The sequence below is a fragment of the Pleurodeles waltl genome, chromosome 9 (assembly GCF_031143425.1).
Source record: "Pleurodeles waltl isolate 20211129_DDA chromosome 9, aPleWal1.hap1.20221129, whole genome shotgun sequence".
Lineage (NCBI taxonomy): Eukaryota > Metazoa > Chordata > Amphibia > Caudata > Salamandridae > Pleurodeles > Pleurodeles waltl.
The window spans coordinates 171,783,781-171,802,900 of NC_090448.1; the positions used below are offsets into that span (position 1 = coordinate 171,783,781).

The following is a 19,120-nucleotide window of genomic DNA, read 5'->3' on the forward strand; positions in this document are numbered from 1 at the left end:
CATGTATCCTGAACTTGCTGATTATAGGACAGCATATAAAGGCCCAAATAATACCCATAAGAGTGAAGCTAATGCTGGAGCATGACTTGAGTTTGATAATGTCAGGGGGTATGATATGAAGAAAATTTTTTTTTAATGTTCATAGTCCATCTGACAGTTCCCTCTCTCCTACACCTTAGATTGTGGTGTATTATTCCTAGCTATAACCTTAATAACTGGATCTTTTCCAGAAATTAGATGTAGATTATAGCAAGTATCTGAGTTACCCACAAATGCCTGGACCCAGAGGACTTACTAAAACATCTGTTCATCGTAAATGCTTGGTACAGGACTTGTGGTGTCTGGTCTTACATGAGTTTTCAACACTTTGAAGTATGTCCCAACTCTTTAGCCACCCTCTGAATGTCCGTGGTGGCCTAATATATGTCTATATTCAAGAAAGACGATAGTGTAGATGTGAAGTGTTACTGCCTTAATACCCTCATTCAATCATAGCCAAGTGTATGGGAATGTTGTTTCTCTAGGAAATGTGGGCTGATTATAAAGGCTTTTCATAAGTCGGCTTCAAGGGAAACATGAGGAAAATAGAACACTGCATTAATTTCCACCTGCTGATTTGCAAGTTTTGTGTAAGAAGAGAAAGACATATCTAGTATTTATTTGTCTTTTCTTGGTTTTTGGTGAGTAAACAAACTAGGCAGTGGATTATAATATTCAAAATGTGGCTAAAGAAACATTTCTCAGAATCTTTAACTATCTTCCTTCATTTGCCAATGTACGTTAAGATGCCAGAGGGGTTTCTACAGTACCCCCACATGTCTAACATATTTGTGTAAGTGCTTTTGTAAAATTTATAAACAACTGATCTGTCTTGATAAAATACTTTAGATATCTAGTGGTCCTAAAACATGAAAAGTAAGGGCAATAGCTGTAGATGGCAGTGCCATGAAAAACGTTTACCTTTTGTTACCTTGATAAGCAGTTATTTAAAATTAAGTTCGGCAAATTATCTTCTAACAGTGGCAATCTTGTAGCCCAAACTAATAGTTGAATATTTAATTTGAATGAACATAGCTCTGTTTTACTTATCAGAAGAGAAAGCAGAGCAAAAACAGTTACTATTTACATGTTTTCAGTGGTTTGTAGCCTATGCTAACTGCATCAGACTCGTGAGCTAATAAATCAGTTCTGTGCATAATATCGTTCTCCTACAGTTGGCATCTTCATATCTGATGCACACTAAGATTCAGATGTAGTCTGCTTCTGTGGAAGTCTATATAACTCAAGAAACATGTTCTTATTAGCATCATGATTACACAAGATGCTGTTCCTTTTACTGCCACTGTGCATGTAACATAACTTTAATGTGTATGCAGTGGCTTTATTGAGTTAGCAGATCAGATATTTAGCACAAATAGTGGGCCTTGGCCAAAGAGAAAAAAATATAGCTCCAATAGAGCTTTCAACCATGTGTCTTAGCAGAAAAAGTACTACGTTCTTCTGAGTCTGTGAGTCCCATAAAGTTAGCAACACCATACAGATCTGCCGTTCTTCTATTATTACCAGTTTTCTGCATACTGACTTGATCATTTGTGTCTTCTACTTCTCCAGCGGACACTCAAATCTCTTTTGATTTTTCTCCTGGGTGTCATTGGATGAATGCTACTAAACCAGATCTGTTGTATGTGATCGAGTAAGTGTGATTATTGACTATGGTCCTACGGTTAGGCCACCTATTGTGTCCCTTCTGGGGCTGGTTCACTTGCCTGACATGTTCCAGCACAGCAGTGCATGATGGGAAGGTAAAAGTCATAGAGCTACTTTTGACGATCAATTGTTTGACTGCCCGCCGTGTCCTGAGTACGCTCATACAAGTATGTGGGTAAGGAGCAATGTAGGGGACTTTGCAGCTCGAGTTGGATCAGAACAGGAATGCTGAGGGTCAGGGTGAGATGCTTCTAAAGCAGACTGCTACTCCACAGTGCTGACAAATCTAGTTAGTCCTGGGAATTCAAAGTGGAACACAGAGTGTGAAGGGGCAGACAGCATACCCACTTGTCTTTAAATTTATTCATGACCATATGATCTGCTGTCTATTGGGATTCATGTGTTGATATCATCTATTTGGAGTAACCAAATGCTGCTAGTCCCTGTGCCTTGCTCCAACAAGAATTCATTTTTTTTGTTTGTTTATCTGCTGACCTAAAAAGGTAAACCTTAACAGCTCAACAATGTCAGGAAAATCTACATGTACTAAATCAGAACTGGAAGGAAGGACTGGAGTATTATTTCCTGAGATCTAGGAAAATGGGAATACATCTTTGAGACAAATTGTGACCCTAGTCTTAACACAAAAAGACTAACCTTTAAGAATTCTGAGATAAGGTTAGCAAACACATGAATGCAGGCAATTTACCCATCCTTTCTCAAACTCCTCCTTCAAAAACTGATATATTCTGAAAAACAGATAATAGGAGAGAAACTCCTAGCCACACATCATTTTAAGAACTAACCCCAATGGTGATCATATGCCCACCTTGCTGATTCCCTTCTTGAAGCCTGTATAAAATCAGCAACAAAAGGGAGATACCTAACCTTCTAAGCCCCTATCTTCAAAATGCCACATCACAAGCTTTAACCTTTCAATGGAGGAAACCAATGCCTTCTGGGCCAAAATGCACAAACCAATATCACCATTGCTTCCTCCCTTGTGATTTTGGATAACAGATGAGGAATCACATCAATGGAGGAAAATGCACACTTCAGGTTCTTTGTCCACTGGCATGTCAATATGTCTGCTCCCAGATACAATGTTGGAACCTTGAAAACAAGACGGGCATGAAGGAATTTTTGTGATCTTCAATTAAGTCTTTTACTGGTTTGCTAAACCACCAGCATATTTCCTGAAACACTTGACTGAACAGTCTCAAATTTTGGGATGAAGGGAACACTCTACTTAGAGAATCTGTTATCTGATTGTTTACACCCCCTTATATGACAAGCGTCTTTCCTGCCCTGTATCCAGTTCTCCAAACCACCTGACTCAGTGGAACTTGTGTCAAACTGCCCGTAGAAATAGGACATTGTTACTGAATCATGTGCCCTGTCTACTACATTGGACCCTTGAACATCTTCCTAGAAGAATCGAGGGCCTTTTCAAACTGATATCAGCTCCTTACATTTACAAAGTATACAGTTTTCTGTGATGGAAGAAACATAGACTTCTTGTAATTCAGGAGAAATATAAATCTGCAGGGAGTCCTCCTAACTGTGCTTGGTCAGAGGCTCCTGAGAGTGAGAAAATCAATTGATCATGCAGCTACAGATAAGCATGAACATTTTAAAAATGGAGAATATAATTACAGAAGTGAGAATTTTGGTTATGGCTTCAACCCAAATAGGAGGATTTTAAACCGCTAATGATGCTGCCCCTGCGTGAACCTCAGAACTCTCTGATAAGTTAAAGCTTTCAGGGAGTCAAAGGGTATGTCTAAAATATATTTTGCCAGTGTAGTGTCTCCATAGCTGCCAAAAGCTCAGATACACCTTCCCCCTCCTGAATGGTGACTGAAAGAGAATGAACGTTTTGTACTAGAGACAGAGAAGCATATACTGAATAGCTATCTGCTTGAGAAGCCAGACCCAAGACTGAATAGGCTCTCTCTACAACATCTTTTGGTCTTGTATCCATTCAATGAAAAATAGAAAGATAGCCACATCATATCATAATAGTTTGGCATAATGGTGATTGAAATAAAAAAAGATGGATCAATAACAAGCTTTTGTGGGATCTCCAGCTTTCTCTAGGCTAAAGGAGTGAAGCTAACCCACAAATAAACCTTGTTACTGATCTCTTTTCTGGGACTCTCTACTCTCTTCTCAATAGCCCTTGTACTGCAGTATAGATAATTTTACAGCAAAAGGATTATTAAAACATTACAGGACGATGGTTGATAATCATTCAGTATCAGAGCCCGATTAGTAGAAATGTAAATGTAAGGAAATAATTGTTTAATTCTTCTTTCTTAATATTTTTCTCTATAGAATACCCATTTCTGCCTCATCAGGATCATAACTAGGCAAGGACCGAGAAGAGGACATGAAAGACAAGAATCAGGAAAATTGTGAGGAATCAGATTTAAAAGGTGATCTTTCTCTGTGCTGACTTTCTTGTTGTTTTTTTAAACGACTCAGAAATGTATCTTATCAATATTTCAATTTGCTTGTCTGAAATTTTATGCTTTCATTCAAAAGTCCTTCTAGAAAACTGGCTTCTCCGTGTCTCAGATAACTTCCCATACAGTGAGAGGAAGAACAATGATTTGTCTTTTCTGAGTCTTTTTGAGTGCTTCTCTAGCTTGCAGAGCTGCACAAGTGGACAACGTAAAGTACAGATCCTATATACAGTTTCGGGACCCCAATTATCCTTATAGGTAGAAGTATTCCTATAATATATACAAATACATATAAACGGATTAGATAGATAGACAGACAGATAGATGTATAACTCTAAGGGCAGCTGCAAACGTTTTCCTCATGTTGCAGACATCCAGTCAGAGATCTCGGTCCAACAAGACCACACTCAGTTCCACAGGCTCAACCAATCTGAATTTTTTAATTTGACATTTATCTTCATGGGAGTCTGCAGCGCTAGATATCACTATTTTTTAAACCTTAATTTCTCTACACTGGCTAAACTGACTTACACTAGATTACAAAAAGCACATTTTTTAAAGATCTAGTTTGCTACCAAATTTTGTGTAATTCTACTCAGGCATTTTCTCTGTATCGCTGTTCCAAATTCCCTATGGAAAGTGCATGGGAAAAATGTCTCTGTGAACTCCCTTTTTTCTCAGCCCCACTTGACAGGCTCACACTAAAAAGTTCTAGTAAGGTGCTGAGGTGGATGAATATTTTTTTGGGAAAGTTTTAAGAAGATTCGACAACAGAGCCAAAGTTACTAGCAAAACAAAAAATGCCTGTCTTACGGAGATTCTGACATATGCAAACCTACATAGCGGCAACCACCACTGCGATGGATATATTAAGAAGAGCATAAACATACATGAAAATGTATTTAAAATGCAACATTTTAAACACAAAAAGCCACTGAAATTTCATAGTAATAATTTCCGACGCTGACTAGAACGTGTGCCCCCACCATGCACAGTGTTATCAATGATGTAGTTTAAAATGTTATCAGTGATGTAATCAATGATGTCTTTGAAGATGTCATGAGTGATGCACACTGCAAGGTCATAAGAAGAGCATGGTAAACGCACTGCTGTCAGGCTTCTGTATGAATAATCCAAAACAAGCTGCCTTCAGCAGACCTCCTCACTGCCACTAACAAGGCACGGCAGCGTGACCTCTTGCACGTGCAGTCACTAGGGGGCAGCAGATCCAAGCAGCCTATCCTTACTGTCACTGTCTGATGCTGCTGGCATAGCGGGGTATAAGTACCACCAAAAGTCATCGTGCAGGAAACCCGTTCAAGGAAAATGTTTAAGCCAGATCCAGCACCACTCATGACTTACCCTGAAACGTTCCTAACAATATTCTAAAATGATGGGTCTTTTCCACACCACTAGAAAAAAAAAAAAAAAAAACATAGGCCTTGCACTATGGAAAATGAGTGTCACTTAAAATGAGTGCACACAAAAACAGGATGGACTGTGGGAGATTTCCACTTTAATAGTTAAAGGGATAGGATGTTTTCGATGTGGCCAGAAAAAAGAGTCGGTTACTTCTTATGTGTGTCTTCACCGAGGCATGGCCTTAAATTGCAAAGATTAAGGAATGGGGCGAGGAACGAGGATGAAGGTAATGATATGCGTCTCTCTGAAGCACTGTCAGTTTAGGGTTCCTGGGGATTAATTAAACGAGTGCCATAGAGTTGAATCACTGTATGCTAGAAATGAACTAAGAACAGTTTATTTAGGGATGCCTTTGATACTCAGTTGATTAAAAGGCTAAAGATAATCCCGTAGGCTTTCATAAATCCTTCACACTGGTCTCTTAATGTCCCAATTAAATAACTCATAAATGTACAATATTGTGTGCAAAGTAAGCATAAAGGATAGTAATAAATGGTAAAGGACGGTGATATTTTGGTAGATAGAATTGGCCATGTATATAAATCATAAACTGTCATTGAATAAAATACTTACAATTAAAGGACCCCGGTTGTTTTCACGATACTTGTTCTGGAAGAAAATATAGACAACTGTGGCTGCCAAAGAGTACAGGAAAGCAAATACAGCAATTGTGACGAAGAACTCAGCAGATGAAGAGCAGTCTCCAGTTAGGTAGAGGGTCTCTCTCCGCTTTCCTTCGCAGGTGGGGGCATTGAACACCACCTGGGACAACCTAAATTCAAAAAGAAATTCAGAATGAAAGTTTATGAATTTAAAGAGATCACTGTCGTCAGAAATACAGTGCAGCATTTAAATTTTAATTATATGCCCTTCAATGGCAAAGAGCATGATTAATATGCCCGATAAATCTTGGCTTCACTCATACACTATACATGCTCATTAGTCTTTCGCTGGAGACCAGAATAACCCAATTGTAATGCCGCAGCAGATATTTTTAATTTTAGTTTTTAATCCGATAATGAGTTATTGCCCAGGATTCCGATATTATCTTTGTCTGAGCGTTGTACCATAAACTTTATTCATAGACTGCACCACAGTGAAACACATTGGTGTGTATATGTGTGTGTTGAACACAATGTATTCAAACAACATGAATGGTCATTTAAAGAGTATACATCCTCCACATTAAACACACAGGAATAGACTACATCAATATGCACAGCTTCGAATCTGTCAAAACAGGACTTCACAGTAGAATGTTACAATCTGATTATTTTTTTAAAGAAAAGAGAAAAAAGCTCACAGTGCTTTGATGCCTTGAATGAGGCTAAAGGGATGGATGGCAAAGGACGAAAGAATGCAGAAGAAATGTTGAGCTGCCTAGACAATGGACTGGGAAGAACAAACATTTTGGCAGGCTTGCTGTAAGAGGGAGAAAGGAAACATCAGTCATCTTGTCCAACCAACACCGCCGGTTTGGTAGTCTAAACAGGTCAAAAACAATATGTAACAGTTTCCTTTTTCCGAATTAAAAAAAAAATCAGTGTTCTACCTCATTTGGGGCCAGATGTATCAAGAATCCACTCTGTGATTCTCTAATAGCGAATGTTAAGAAATCGCTATTTCAGAGTTGCAAAATAGTACGTATCATATTTGTGATTCGGTAACAGCAATTTCTTAAAAATCGCAAATGATTTTACCGAACTGAAAATAGCGATTCTGAGCCCATTCACACCTATGGGCCTGTAGGCCCATAGGTGCGAATTTTTTGCATTTCCCAAATTGCGAATTCCTAACTGGAATTCGCAATTTGGGAAATGCAAAACCCCAGGGTGCTGGGGGCCTAACGCCCCCTCTGCTGCACCCCAAAAAATTATTTAAGGACATATAATGCGCACACCTGCCAAAGGGGCATGTGTGCGTTACATGTCAATTTTAAAAATGCATTTTTAATGCATTTTTTAAATTTGCACATGGTTACCATCAAGTTGCACTTGGTGGTAATTGCGATTCCTTAATGCCCAATTTGCATTAAGGAAAAGCTCGATACATGTGCTTAAGAAAACGCAAATAAGGATTCCTTATTTGCGATTTCTTATTTAGAGAATCGCAATTTGCGATTCTCTAAACGGGCTCGCAATTTTAAGGTTGAGCTGTTTTAGCGATTCCTTAAAATTACACAGCGAATGCCTTTCATACATACTGAAAGGCATTTTTGCATTCGCAAACGGCCATTAGCACTGTTTGCGAATGCAAAAACGCTTGATACATCTGGCCCTCGGTATGGTGCAGATGTAGTAAGAGGCCACACTGTATGCCTAATGGCTAGACATAGCCTGAGTCCTAAAAACCCATAAGTTTACCCAACCTAAAGCCTAACAATCCCTTACTACCCTGTGCCCTTACCCTCCCTCAACCATGAAGTCTTTTAAAATCCTTACCACCCTGTACCCTTACAAATTCAAAAAGCTTGATATAAAAGATACATAATGTCATTTTAAATCAATAAATGCTTACTCACGCAGTAAAGTACGACGCGTAAAGTAGCAAAACAGTATTTAATCGTATTTACCCACGTGGTATACACATCCAGTGGGTTAAGATCTGCATGCCAATTGGCTACTGACCCATGTTTTAGAACTGTTTGGAGTTTTCAACTGCTCTATTGAGTTATTTCAGATTGTCAAGCTTATAAAAAGGTTAATGACTGTTTATGTGATATTGTGAGATATTGATGTAGTGCTTAGTTATTTGCTTTGTACTTTCTATTTCATAGAATCCTCCTCATACTGTAAATATATTTAATTATATGAATTATTTTTAAAGGAAAAGTGCACAACGAACTTTTGGGTGGTCATAAATGCTTCATGAAGAGTTAGGTTTCTCTACACTGTATTTTATCCTGGCTCATACCCTTTCTAGAGTCAAGCCTTAGGCTGCTCACTCACGTCTATTCAGAGTCAAGCAACATGTGACCCCCACTTTCTAATAGTGAATGTCTACCCTAACTGCTTACTATTAAGGACTCTGGACCTTCGCTCATTTAGAGAGCCCTGTAAAAGCCACGCCTAGAAATTCGGCCTCTTAAATGACATCACAATCAGCATGAAAAAAGGGGCCTCACCATATTAGGCATATGGTATAGCTCAAAGCCACACTACGTACTCAAATTCGAAAGGGCAATGCCTACTTCTCTGCCTTTCTCTCTGTGTTCTTAGGAATTGGTAGAAGAGAATAGATTAGGCTCATTGACTTTGTCATGGACATGGTCAAAGGCCATTAAATGTAGGCTCAGAGAGAAATGGGGTCAAGTCCAGTGCATGGCAGCCGGCTTGACCCGGTTCCCAAATCAAGCTGGTAACAGCCAAAGGTAATGTCAAACAAACTCAGGAGAATATGGGGTTGAGGCAAGGCCATGACAAAAGCCATTCTGCTCTGATGGTAGGGTCATTGAACACTTTGATTTCATTAGTGATGTTATGTAATTAGTAATTTCACTGATTATGCAATACATAATATCATCTGTAACATGTGAGGCCAAAGGTAGTGTACTGGGAGAGGTATGTCGTTTAGTTCATAATAACTGGTGAATTTCAGAGGTTGTAGGCTGTGGGTCATAATACTAACCTTTCTTCAAATTACGTTTTTAGGGGATTATACACATATAAATTACCAGATGTAGAATGAGAACAAAGCTGTTATGCTTTAGACCACTAGTCCCGACTGCAAAAGTGCCTCAGTTTAATTGTGGAGGAAATTGGTAAAATTGGCATTGAAATATAAAGTTGAGTTTCTGATTTAAATTCTCATAGGAATATTTTGACAAAGGACAGATCAAACATGACTGTACAGATATATATCAAACACAGTGTGAGAAATTGGGTGTTTGTTGAGGGGGGTGTTAACTCTGCTCAAGCAACAGCCACACAATCCCTGTGAGGGTGAACAACAAAAGTTACTAAATTGACTGTGCTTAACCCTCTGGTAGCTTGGCACAAAAGCAGTCAGGCTTAACTTGAAGGCAATGTGTAAAATATTTATGCAGCACAATAAAGTGAAAACACAACACAAGTAAAATCCCACACTAATTTAAACGGAATAAATTGTAATAAATTATTTAACATCAAAATGACAAACATACATTCAATAAGTAGGGAGTTATGATTTTTTTTTTAATTTTAAGATAAAAACTAGCATTTAGAAGATAAAAGCACCAACTGCAGACATCCGGTCATGTGACACGAGGTCAAAGTCGAAAAATATGGCCAACAGCGATGGAACACAAGTCAAAAACCAGAAGTGGATTGGGCCCAGTCAGCACTTACTTTTGTTCTTTCAAGAAATGTCTGAAAAAATTGTTCTGGGGAGCTAAAGTTCAGTCGGGCAAGGCTGCAGGCAACGTCCAAGAAGTAGACATTGTCATCAGAGAAACGATAGGCAAAGTTGTGGAGAAGATTTCTACATTGTGACCTAGGGCTTGATTTAGATTTCAGCAGACTGTTACGCTGTCACAATGGTGATGGATATCCTGTGCGCTGAAATATGAATACTGTTATTTCCTCTGGGGTTGTTATTTAGGTGGATAGGATATCTGTCACCATTTTGATGGAGCAACCTGTCTACTGAAATCTAAATCTGGAGCTTAGCCTCTTTTTTCAAAGTCAAAAATATCCAGTGGGATGAAGATGGAGTCTGTAGCCAATGACAGTTCCACAAGGCCAGATACAGCTTTGGTAACTGCTGAATGTGATTTGCTGCTGCAGAGATAAACACAGAGAAATCTGCCACAAAATCAGACTGACCCGCAATGCACCGTGAGCAGACAGATGCACAGGTTAGTCTTGGTCTCCTCTTGGTTCTCAAGGCAGTTTTTAGCCAAACATTTCCCAAGGTTTGGATTTTGGCTATCTAGGCACCTTTAGCACCACCACCAAGGGTTCACCACTGAGATCACACTGCTGGAGGTGACTGATACTATCAGGGGATGCAGGTGGCACTGATTCTCCTTGATCTATCTGCCACTTTTGACACGGTCTCACATTCGACACTCCTGCCGTGCCTCAGTGCCATAAGCATTTGTGGCTCACCATTGGCATGGCTCCGCTCCTTTCCTGGCAGACTGGTCCCAATCAGCCCTATTTGCCCCAAGACCAAAACACCTTGGCTTTAGGGTTCCTCTGGGATCTGCATCGACCCCCCTATTATTCAATGTCTATATGACCCCTCTTGTGACCTTGATAGAATCGCTTGGAGTGAATATATTTTCCTATGCTGATGAAAAGAAACTGCTTCTCACCCTAGAAAAGAAATGCACCCAACACACTGAGCAATGTCAAGGCTTGTATGACTGCCATGTTCCAAAGGATGCAACACCAGCAAAACAGAAATTCTGCTCTTTGGGATTCCACCGCCCACCTCGGACAACAGTGTTTGCCAAATGATGCCCTTCTGCTGCCTGCCCCGGTGGAGTGAAATTTTATAACACTGCTTCCTTTCCCTATAAGGTGGCGGTGGTATTAGGTACCTGTTTTGGTCTGCTAAAGATGGTAAACAGTTCCTTTACCTTCTCCCCTTCCATAGCAAAAAACATTGATCCAGGCCCTGATAACTTCAAGTTTGGACTATGCCAACTTTCTAAACTGGGGTCTACCAGCCTACCTACTGAAAAGATTACAGCTGCTGCAGAACGCCACCACTAGGGTTTTTTGCTGCAACTCCCTAGGAGAGTTCACATCCAACCTTTCCTAAAAGAACTGCACTGGCTGCCTATCAAGGAATGTGCGAGATTCAAAGGCTGGTTCTGACTCACACAGCTTTTTTACCACAAAGGCCCTCAGTACCTCTCCCACAGATTCATCCCCTATCAACCGACCAGATCACTCTGGTCTTCCAGCTCCTTGATGCTGGTAATTCCTTGAATCAGAAGGAAAAAGAGGGATGGCAGCTCTTACTCTTATCTTGCTGATAGGAAATGGAATGCCCTCTCACAACAGCTCAGCACGACCAAGGACATCCATATCTTTAAGCAACTCCTCAATACCTGCCTCTTCAGGTCTGCTTTCTAGGGCCCCTTGTTAGTATGTCATCAGACTTTACTGTTAAGCACCAGGACACCCACTGAGTAGCTATGGCGCTCTATAAGTCATAATAATAATAATGATAATAATAATAATAGGATAATGATTTAAGGATCTGCTAATAACCTGTCACCAACTGCCACAAAAAATAGCAGATGGTTGACATGTCCAGCCAAGGTTTCTAAGTTACAACTTCATGCTTATTAGTCAAAAGGGACTGAGCTATAATGGTGATCTAAGTGTAACCTATCCAGTTTTAAGTCCTATTATTACCTTAAGGGTACAAACAGCTTCTTTATTTACAGGTTTGTGAACAGTGTTAGAATGCAAAATTCAAAAAATGTAAAAACAGATTAAGAGTGTGAATACCACACTCACTGTACTTAAGAGACATATTCTACAAGTTGCATACGCATCTAGTACAAATACTCCACATGCGACACACACTCAATACTCACATGTCACACAGTGCACACACCTGACACATTTCATAATGTCTATTACATTATAACCATTCACAATACACTTATCTAACACTTATGACCGCCACATTCCATGGCATTCATACACACACTGCATGTGAGACACGATCTCAACACAAATACAGTCCACGGAATATCAACAATTCTGCATACTCTTGAAAAACACATTTTTGATTGCTGAAAAACTAAAGCAATAAAACAAACATCCCACTCCATGTACAATCCCAATGATAGACATGCCCAAAATGTATAATGGACAAAGACAAACTACAATACCCCATACACACAACCCAAACATATTTGTATGTGTATGCATGCAGTTAGATTAATAACACATGCTCCTACTGAACTACGGAAATAGACTATGATTTCAAAATATATGAATGTGCCACCTATGTGTGCTGCATACTACTGCACACCCAGAAAGAGCAGGTTGCCCATGAAAATAGTATATGTATAGGAAGGTGTCCCTTCCTGCACAGATGTATCCTTCTCCACAGGGCAGCCATCCAAGCCCCCTGGTGCAAGGTTGGTAATGTTGGTGCACAGCTGCATATTTGGCACGAAGGGTTGCCTTGTAACATATTACACATGGTGCGTTCCTATATAGTGAAAATGCTGCAGCATGGCGCTGACAATTTTGGAGTTGTGTTGTGCACTGTCATTTACTCTTTAAAATGGGCCTCAGTGTTGTACTTCATCTGTACTGACAAATGTCAAAATGGCTGGGATGTCCAGGCTCTGTAGGGCTACTATGGTTGTCACTACATCTGACCCCATTGTGTTGCAACGATGTGTCATGTCCCCTTCAGTAATGGCACACAGCTACAAAGATGCACTACACAACACATAGTACATACATACTGAGCATCAATTAGGAATCTAAATGACATGTCCCAGGTCCTTGAGCCAATGCCCAAGGTTGTCATGCGCAACAACACAGTGCAAGTAAAACTTAGCACAAGGCCAGGAACTCACACCATACCAACAACACGTCTGAGTCACAACCAACTCCAACTGACAACTGCCATGCTACATACTAAACCTGTTGCAAGCTTTACCGACAACTTCCATCTCTTACCTTTGCAGAGGATTAGGGTTATGGCATACAGCTGTGGGTGATGACCCCATTTGCAAACCCTAACACAGCAGCAGAGTGTGCCTACAATTAGGGACACCGTCGGACACACAACGTGGTGGAAAGGACATTTGGCATCCTCAAATCCAGATTCAGGTGCCTGGACCTGACAGGAGGCAGCCTCCTTTATGCTCCACCCATTGTGTGTAAAATAATCCTCACATGTGCCATTCTGAACAACATATATGTGCAAATGAACGTGCGATTGTACGACCAAGTTGCTGACCTGCCTGAGGAGGTGGAGGGGGATGCTGCTGTTGATTTGGAGGGGGAACAGCACAACACATCTGCTGGGGTACGCTGGAGACAACATATTGTTGACAACTTTTATACATAAGAACCAAAGTAATCACCATGTAAAATGTGTAAATAAACAGTTCACATTATTCCAACAATCATGCCTTGGTCTATTCAATCTTCACTACATATACCATAGGAATGTGACTCTAACCTCAGGGAGCATGTAACAAACACTAAACTGATAAGTATTGTAGCGACATCATATGCGATGTTATAGATCATACTGCCACCATCACAGACATCACTTACAGCCTTATAACGGGTATGTGACAACTGAAGGACACAATCCATGGATCACTACATATTTTGTACATTCACATTGCCAAATTTCTAATTAATAGCCCATCACACCCAACCACATCTTGTCCTAATAGGATGTATGCAAGGGGCCCACACATGAAGTAGGGGATGTCAAAAAATGTAACAGTGTGATAGTTGCAATGACTGCATGGAACATGTGACAAGGGGGCGGGGGTCTTCATTGGTAACTATGGTCATCATGATTTGCCCAAGGGTAGTAACCAATGGAATCGAATGGAATGTTTTGATCTGACCCTAGAACAGATAATTGGGGTGAAGGCGTGATTATATCCCTATATCACCACAATTTTTCTAATCCTTTTAATCCTATCCAGTGAATCCCAGAATATAGATTAACTATGGATTCAATTGAGATAGTTTTAACAATCTTGTGTGGTGTTCTGCATGTCTGGTCCCAGTTTGCCTTTTTAGGTTTTTGTTCCCCCTCCCTTTTGCACAATTCCTTATGTTGGTCAGTGTGGGAATGTGTCAGCATAGCCCTATGATGAAGCATGCCACAATTAGTGGGTGAGGGCAGTTTTTCTAACATTTATGCTGTGTCTCTAGTTAGTGGGGCCCACCCTTTTGGGTCTCCACTTTGATTTCTTGTCCTTTGTGTGTTGCTGGTCTAATGATTGGGAGGTTGGACAAGAAAGTTTTCCTCTCACCCCTTTGTTAGTGTGTTGATGACATACCCCATATGCCACATTGCAGCACAGCCCCTATCATATGTATGGTGAATCAGGGTGCACTCAAGGACAATGCAAAAAAAAACACGCAAACAAGAAATGTGTTAAAAAATATCATGCAAAGGGGTCAAAAAAATATGCAAATGTGAAGAAAATGACACATGGGCCCTTAGCGTGAATTCTACGTTCACACTCCTCTTTATGCAGCCTTGTGTGAAATCAATGCACAACGGTCATGTGTCAATGTAAACGACGCCCGTGTGTTATGCGTCTAATAAGAATACGCATAAGCCTAATGCGTCAAATAAAAGCAAGCATAACTGAAAAATGTGATGCACATGCCCAGGAAGTAATGTAATAGGAAATCCTTTCTACAAGCATGGTCCATTGGTTATTGTTTCACTTTCTCTTTCCAGTCTGTTCCTTTGTGACTGTGTGTGGTTGTCTATTGGAGCTGGTGGTCCATTGCTGAGTGTGATTGTAAGTTTGTGGTGTCCCTCGTACTGTGTCCTGTGTATTTTGTGTGCATTTAATCTAAGAAGTTGTAGTTTTGTGTAGTTTTCATCCAGTTTTGTAATTGTACTGTGGGGTGTCTGTCAGGGGGAGTTAATTAGTTGTGATATTTGGGTTAAGTTAGTGGGATTAAGTTTCCTTTTACTTTTGTATATAAAATATTTGGGGGGTGAACTCCATTCATCTGGCGACATGTCTGGGAAGGGGAGGATGAGCAAAATGTCTGCGGATGAGCTGGGAGGTTTCATTAAGCTAGTTGCACACTACCTGCCAATGATGATACAAATGGGTGGCTGGGTGATCCTCGGCTACCGGGCAGAGGCCAGGTGGCTGCGGTGGGGTAAAGTGCTCCACCACATGAGGCATGTCTACCAAACAGGCCAGAATGACAACCAGCTGAAGCATCGCTGGGCAGATCTGGTGGCCAGGAAGCAGGATCTGCTGGATCACCTGGGGATCGAGATCGACGGTACTGTTGTTAAGTCTCCCATTGGCTTACTATTGACTGTTAATGCTTTTGAATGACAGTAGCAGATAAGTTTGAGTGCTGGATGCAATGCCTGTGAACAGGTTGAATGCAACCGTTATTAAGAGTATCTGCACCTGTTCAGGCCTGGAATTCACATGTCCAACAATGAAAGTAATGCAGGTCAGATGTCTGATGAGTCCTGCACAACCTTGACAAAGGTATAAATGTCAGAGCCCATTGCGCCACCTGTGCACCGTCATTGTGTCATATGATACGCTAAGGCACCGCCACCCTACCATTTTTTGCAGGATTATGTCAACAAAGTGGCGCAATGCATGCATAGCACAACTTTGGTAACATTTCATGCACATGAGCCCTGTCCCAGCCATCATGTTTGCAAAGGGGATTTACCAGCCTTAAGGGGGCAATGAATATGGCACATTTGATTCCAGGAGACAACTTTACCACATCAGTCACGAAATATTCAACGCATGATCATTGCAGACATTCAAAAGAGCCGCATTTCAATTACAAAGAACCTCTGGGTTCCTTGCAGGACTGGCTTAAGCACTTGAGTTGTAAATCTTGCAAAGCACCAGGGTAGTGTCATGTATTTACTATACAACTCCCCTTTACACCAGGTTAGGACGTTTTGTATAGCCGGCCCGCAGATGGTGTTGTCAGGGTTGTGCTAAGGGGCACACTTCATGTGGGGCAGCACTAGGGGTGGATTCATGAGAGGTTAGCACAGCCCTTGCATCATTGTCTGACGCATATGTAGCACAAAATTACATCATCAAACACATGATATGTAATTTAGTGTTGCTTTTGCGTCGGAAAATGATCAAGTTCCAGGTGCTGCACCACTGTTGTCCTATTGGCTCCTTTGTGTCATTTGGCAAGGCCATGTAAGGGAGATTGAACATGAGTTGGGAAGAGAATACTGGCAGTCTTATGTTCCAGTTCAAGCTCTGTCACAGACAGCCTCTACTGCCCCCATACCACACACATGTGCAGAGCCTGTTCCACTGGCCTACAACTCCTCAATGACAGTATAAGTCTGCACTGCATCCGCTCGATCTCTGCCACATCACTCACTAACTTGCAACACCTGATGCATCCTCTGACCACAGAGGAAGTGTGTCTGTGTTGAGCGCTATTTCTATTCACATGCACTTCTCCCTCACTGGAATGACAATAGTGTGCAACGGCAACAATGGCAGGCCACCCACTATTTGCAATACATACATGTCACAATGCAGTCAATGTGCATGTAGGTAAACCAAATGCACATGAGTCACAGCCATAGCAATTCCTTAAGTGTGTCTGCCTTGTGATGGCACATACATTTAACTCTGTTCATTGCAGGGTGTGTAATGCAAATCCCCAACACCTTGCAATACCCATACAATCCCACTGTAGTAGCGTGTCTGTGAGCCATGATGATGATGATGTTGTTGTTTCCCACATCTGTTGCAGGCAGAAATGCCATGGGTGTGACAATGGTCCTGCCACTGTAGCATGGCCCTCAGATGGAAAATACATGATCAAACAGTCCCATTTGGTAATGGAGGTGTCGTCCCCACAGACAGCTGCGTGACATTGTCATATACAAATGTTGCACGGTGTAGCACCACAGGAGTCTCTGGCCCAGTGCTAGGGTTCAGGTGTGTGGCCCTACCTCATCTGAGTGTATGTGTCATTGTGTGATCATAGTGGTTTGTCTGTGCACTGATTTCCACTAGGATGACTAATTACTAATTCACTCCTCTTAACTAGTTAACACTGAAATTTGTTGTCCATTAGCAGGGACTATGATTTGACACTAAGCATGGTTTACCTTACATGTCTTACAAGTGGACCAGCCCCCTACACAATTGGTGAAGTGGCGCAATTTGAAGACCCTGATGCATCCAGTAAGTGTGAGAATGTGTCCTTTGAAGTAATCCAGGGTTTGGTGTTAGTGAGTCATGTGTGTTGAATACAGTGCCAGAGGTGATAAACTGTCCAATGATCAGATATCATAGTAGGCTGGATGATGATATCATGGCCCATTTTTAAGAGCTCCAAGCACCACCAGAATGTCACGTCTTGTGAGGATCGTGGTGGGCAATGGCCACCATCGTGTATACAAGGTGGTGACAAGCTACATTTAGGGCAATATGTAACTAAGAATGACAGAGTGCAACGCTGTGAGATAATTGGCAGTGGCACACTCTGTCATTTTCATGACACAGGGATGCACCATATTTAATTGTATACAGTCCACCCCTGTGTTGTCTCCTGCATTGTTGCTTATTTTGCAGCCAAGCCCCGACTCAGCCACCCTTGTGCCATGGGTCATGGATGGCTGCACTGAGAGGGGTGCCAAATTCAGCACACACCTCAAGGGGGAGCCTTAGTATTGCACAATGAGGATGAATACTCTTATGTATCCTCTGATTGAGATCTTTCAATGGCTGATGCATTAGGCAGCACACATCTATTGTATATCCTCTTTGTCAGTTACTTTATAGTGTGAGAAGGTGTCCCTTCCGGCACATAATCAAAATCCCCTGAAAGGCTCCCTGGATTGACCTATTTAAGCAATATGTGCCCAGGCATAGGTGACAACACAGGGGTGCACCATATTGATTTTGAATTGGTGCATCCCTGTATTGTCATGAAGGTGGAGGACTGAGCTGACAATGTTTCCACAGCATGGCGCTCTGTCTTTTGCACTCTATGTATGTTTCACTTTTGTGGAATGTAATTGACTTGCATGCAGGTCAAGGCCCAACGTGTGCTGGCATGGAACTGTGTGTTAAAGCAATGGTTATGGCAGAGCACGTATTGATGGGTGTATACACCTGGACACACCTAGACACATGGATGTAGATGTGATTGACCTATGGATACCAGCTTCCTAGTTGGCAGCCCTCCTAACATATGGTCCACTGCTTGACTCCATGTATGAGTGGTCATGCCTTGGTGGATGACCAGGACTGTTGAGAAGATGGATAGCATGGCCATCGCCCCTTAGGCTCAGGGGAGAGGACTACTAAATGTGTAGGTAGATGTGATGTTCACAGTGTAGTTGACACTTATGTTGATCAGGCTTTCATGTGTATCTATCAGCTCTGACTCCTTATGGTTACCAACAGCATCCCCTCCTCCCACTGACATGTCCAAGATAATGGTGATGTATGATTGGAAATAGATACAGATGATGAGGAAATATGGCCCTTATTTATGAAAGTTAGCGTCGCCTTTGCATTATTTTTTTACGCAAAAGAGATGCAAACTTACAAAATATAAATATGTTTGCATTGCTTTTTAAAAAAAAAAATATGATGCAAAGGTGGCGCTGACTTTACATTAATCTGGCCCTTTGTCTTTTCTGGAATGTGTGTTGGAGTACATGTGTAATCAGATGTAGCAGTGTAAACTAGAAATCTGTACAGACTCCACCCAATGCTGACACTGATGGTTGGTTGTCTTCATATTACAACTGTCAACATGACAAATGAGGAGAGGAGTGAGTTCTAGAAGAGGGCAGTACGGTACCAACGCATC

The 19,120-nt window shown here is 41.2% G+C and overlaps 1 protein-coding gene across 2 annotated transcripts in view; it reads right to left on the minus strand.

The window, feature by feature from the left end:
- The window catches only part of SYNPR (synaptoporin), a 926,755-nt gene that overhangs the window by 66,611 nt on the left and 841,024 nt on the right, over positions 1–19,120 (minus strand). For both annotated transcript variants that reach the window (XM_069206519.1, XM_069206520.1), the window contains one exon: positions 6,171–6,369. In XM_069206519.1, the coding sequence (XP_069062620.1) occupies positions 6,171–6,369 (199 nt within the window). The remainder of the gene's footprint in view (positions 1–6,170; positions 6,370–19,120) is intronic.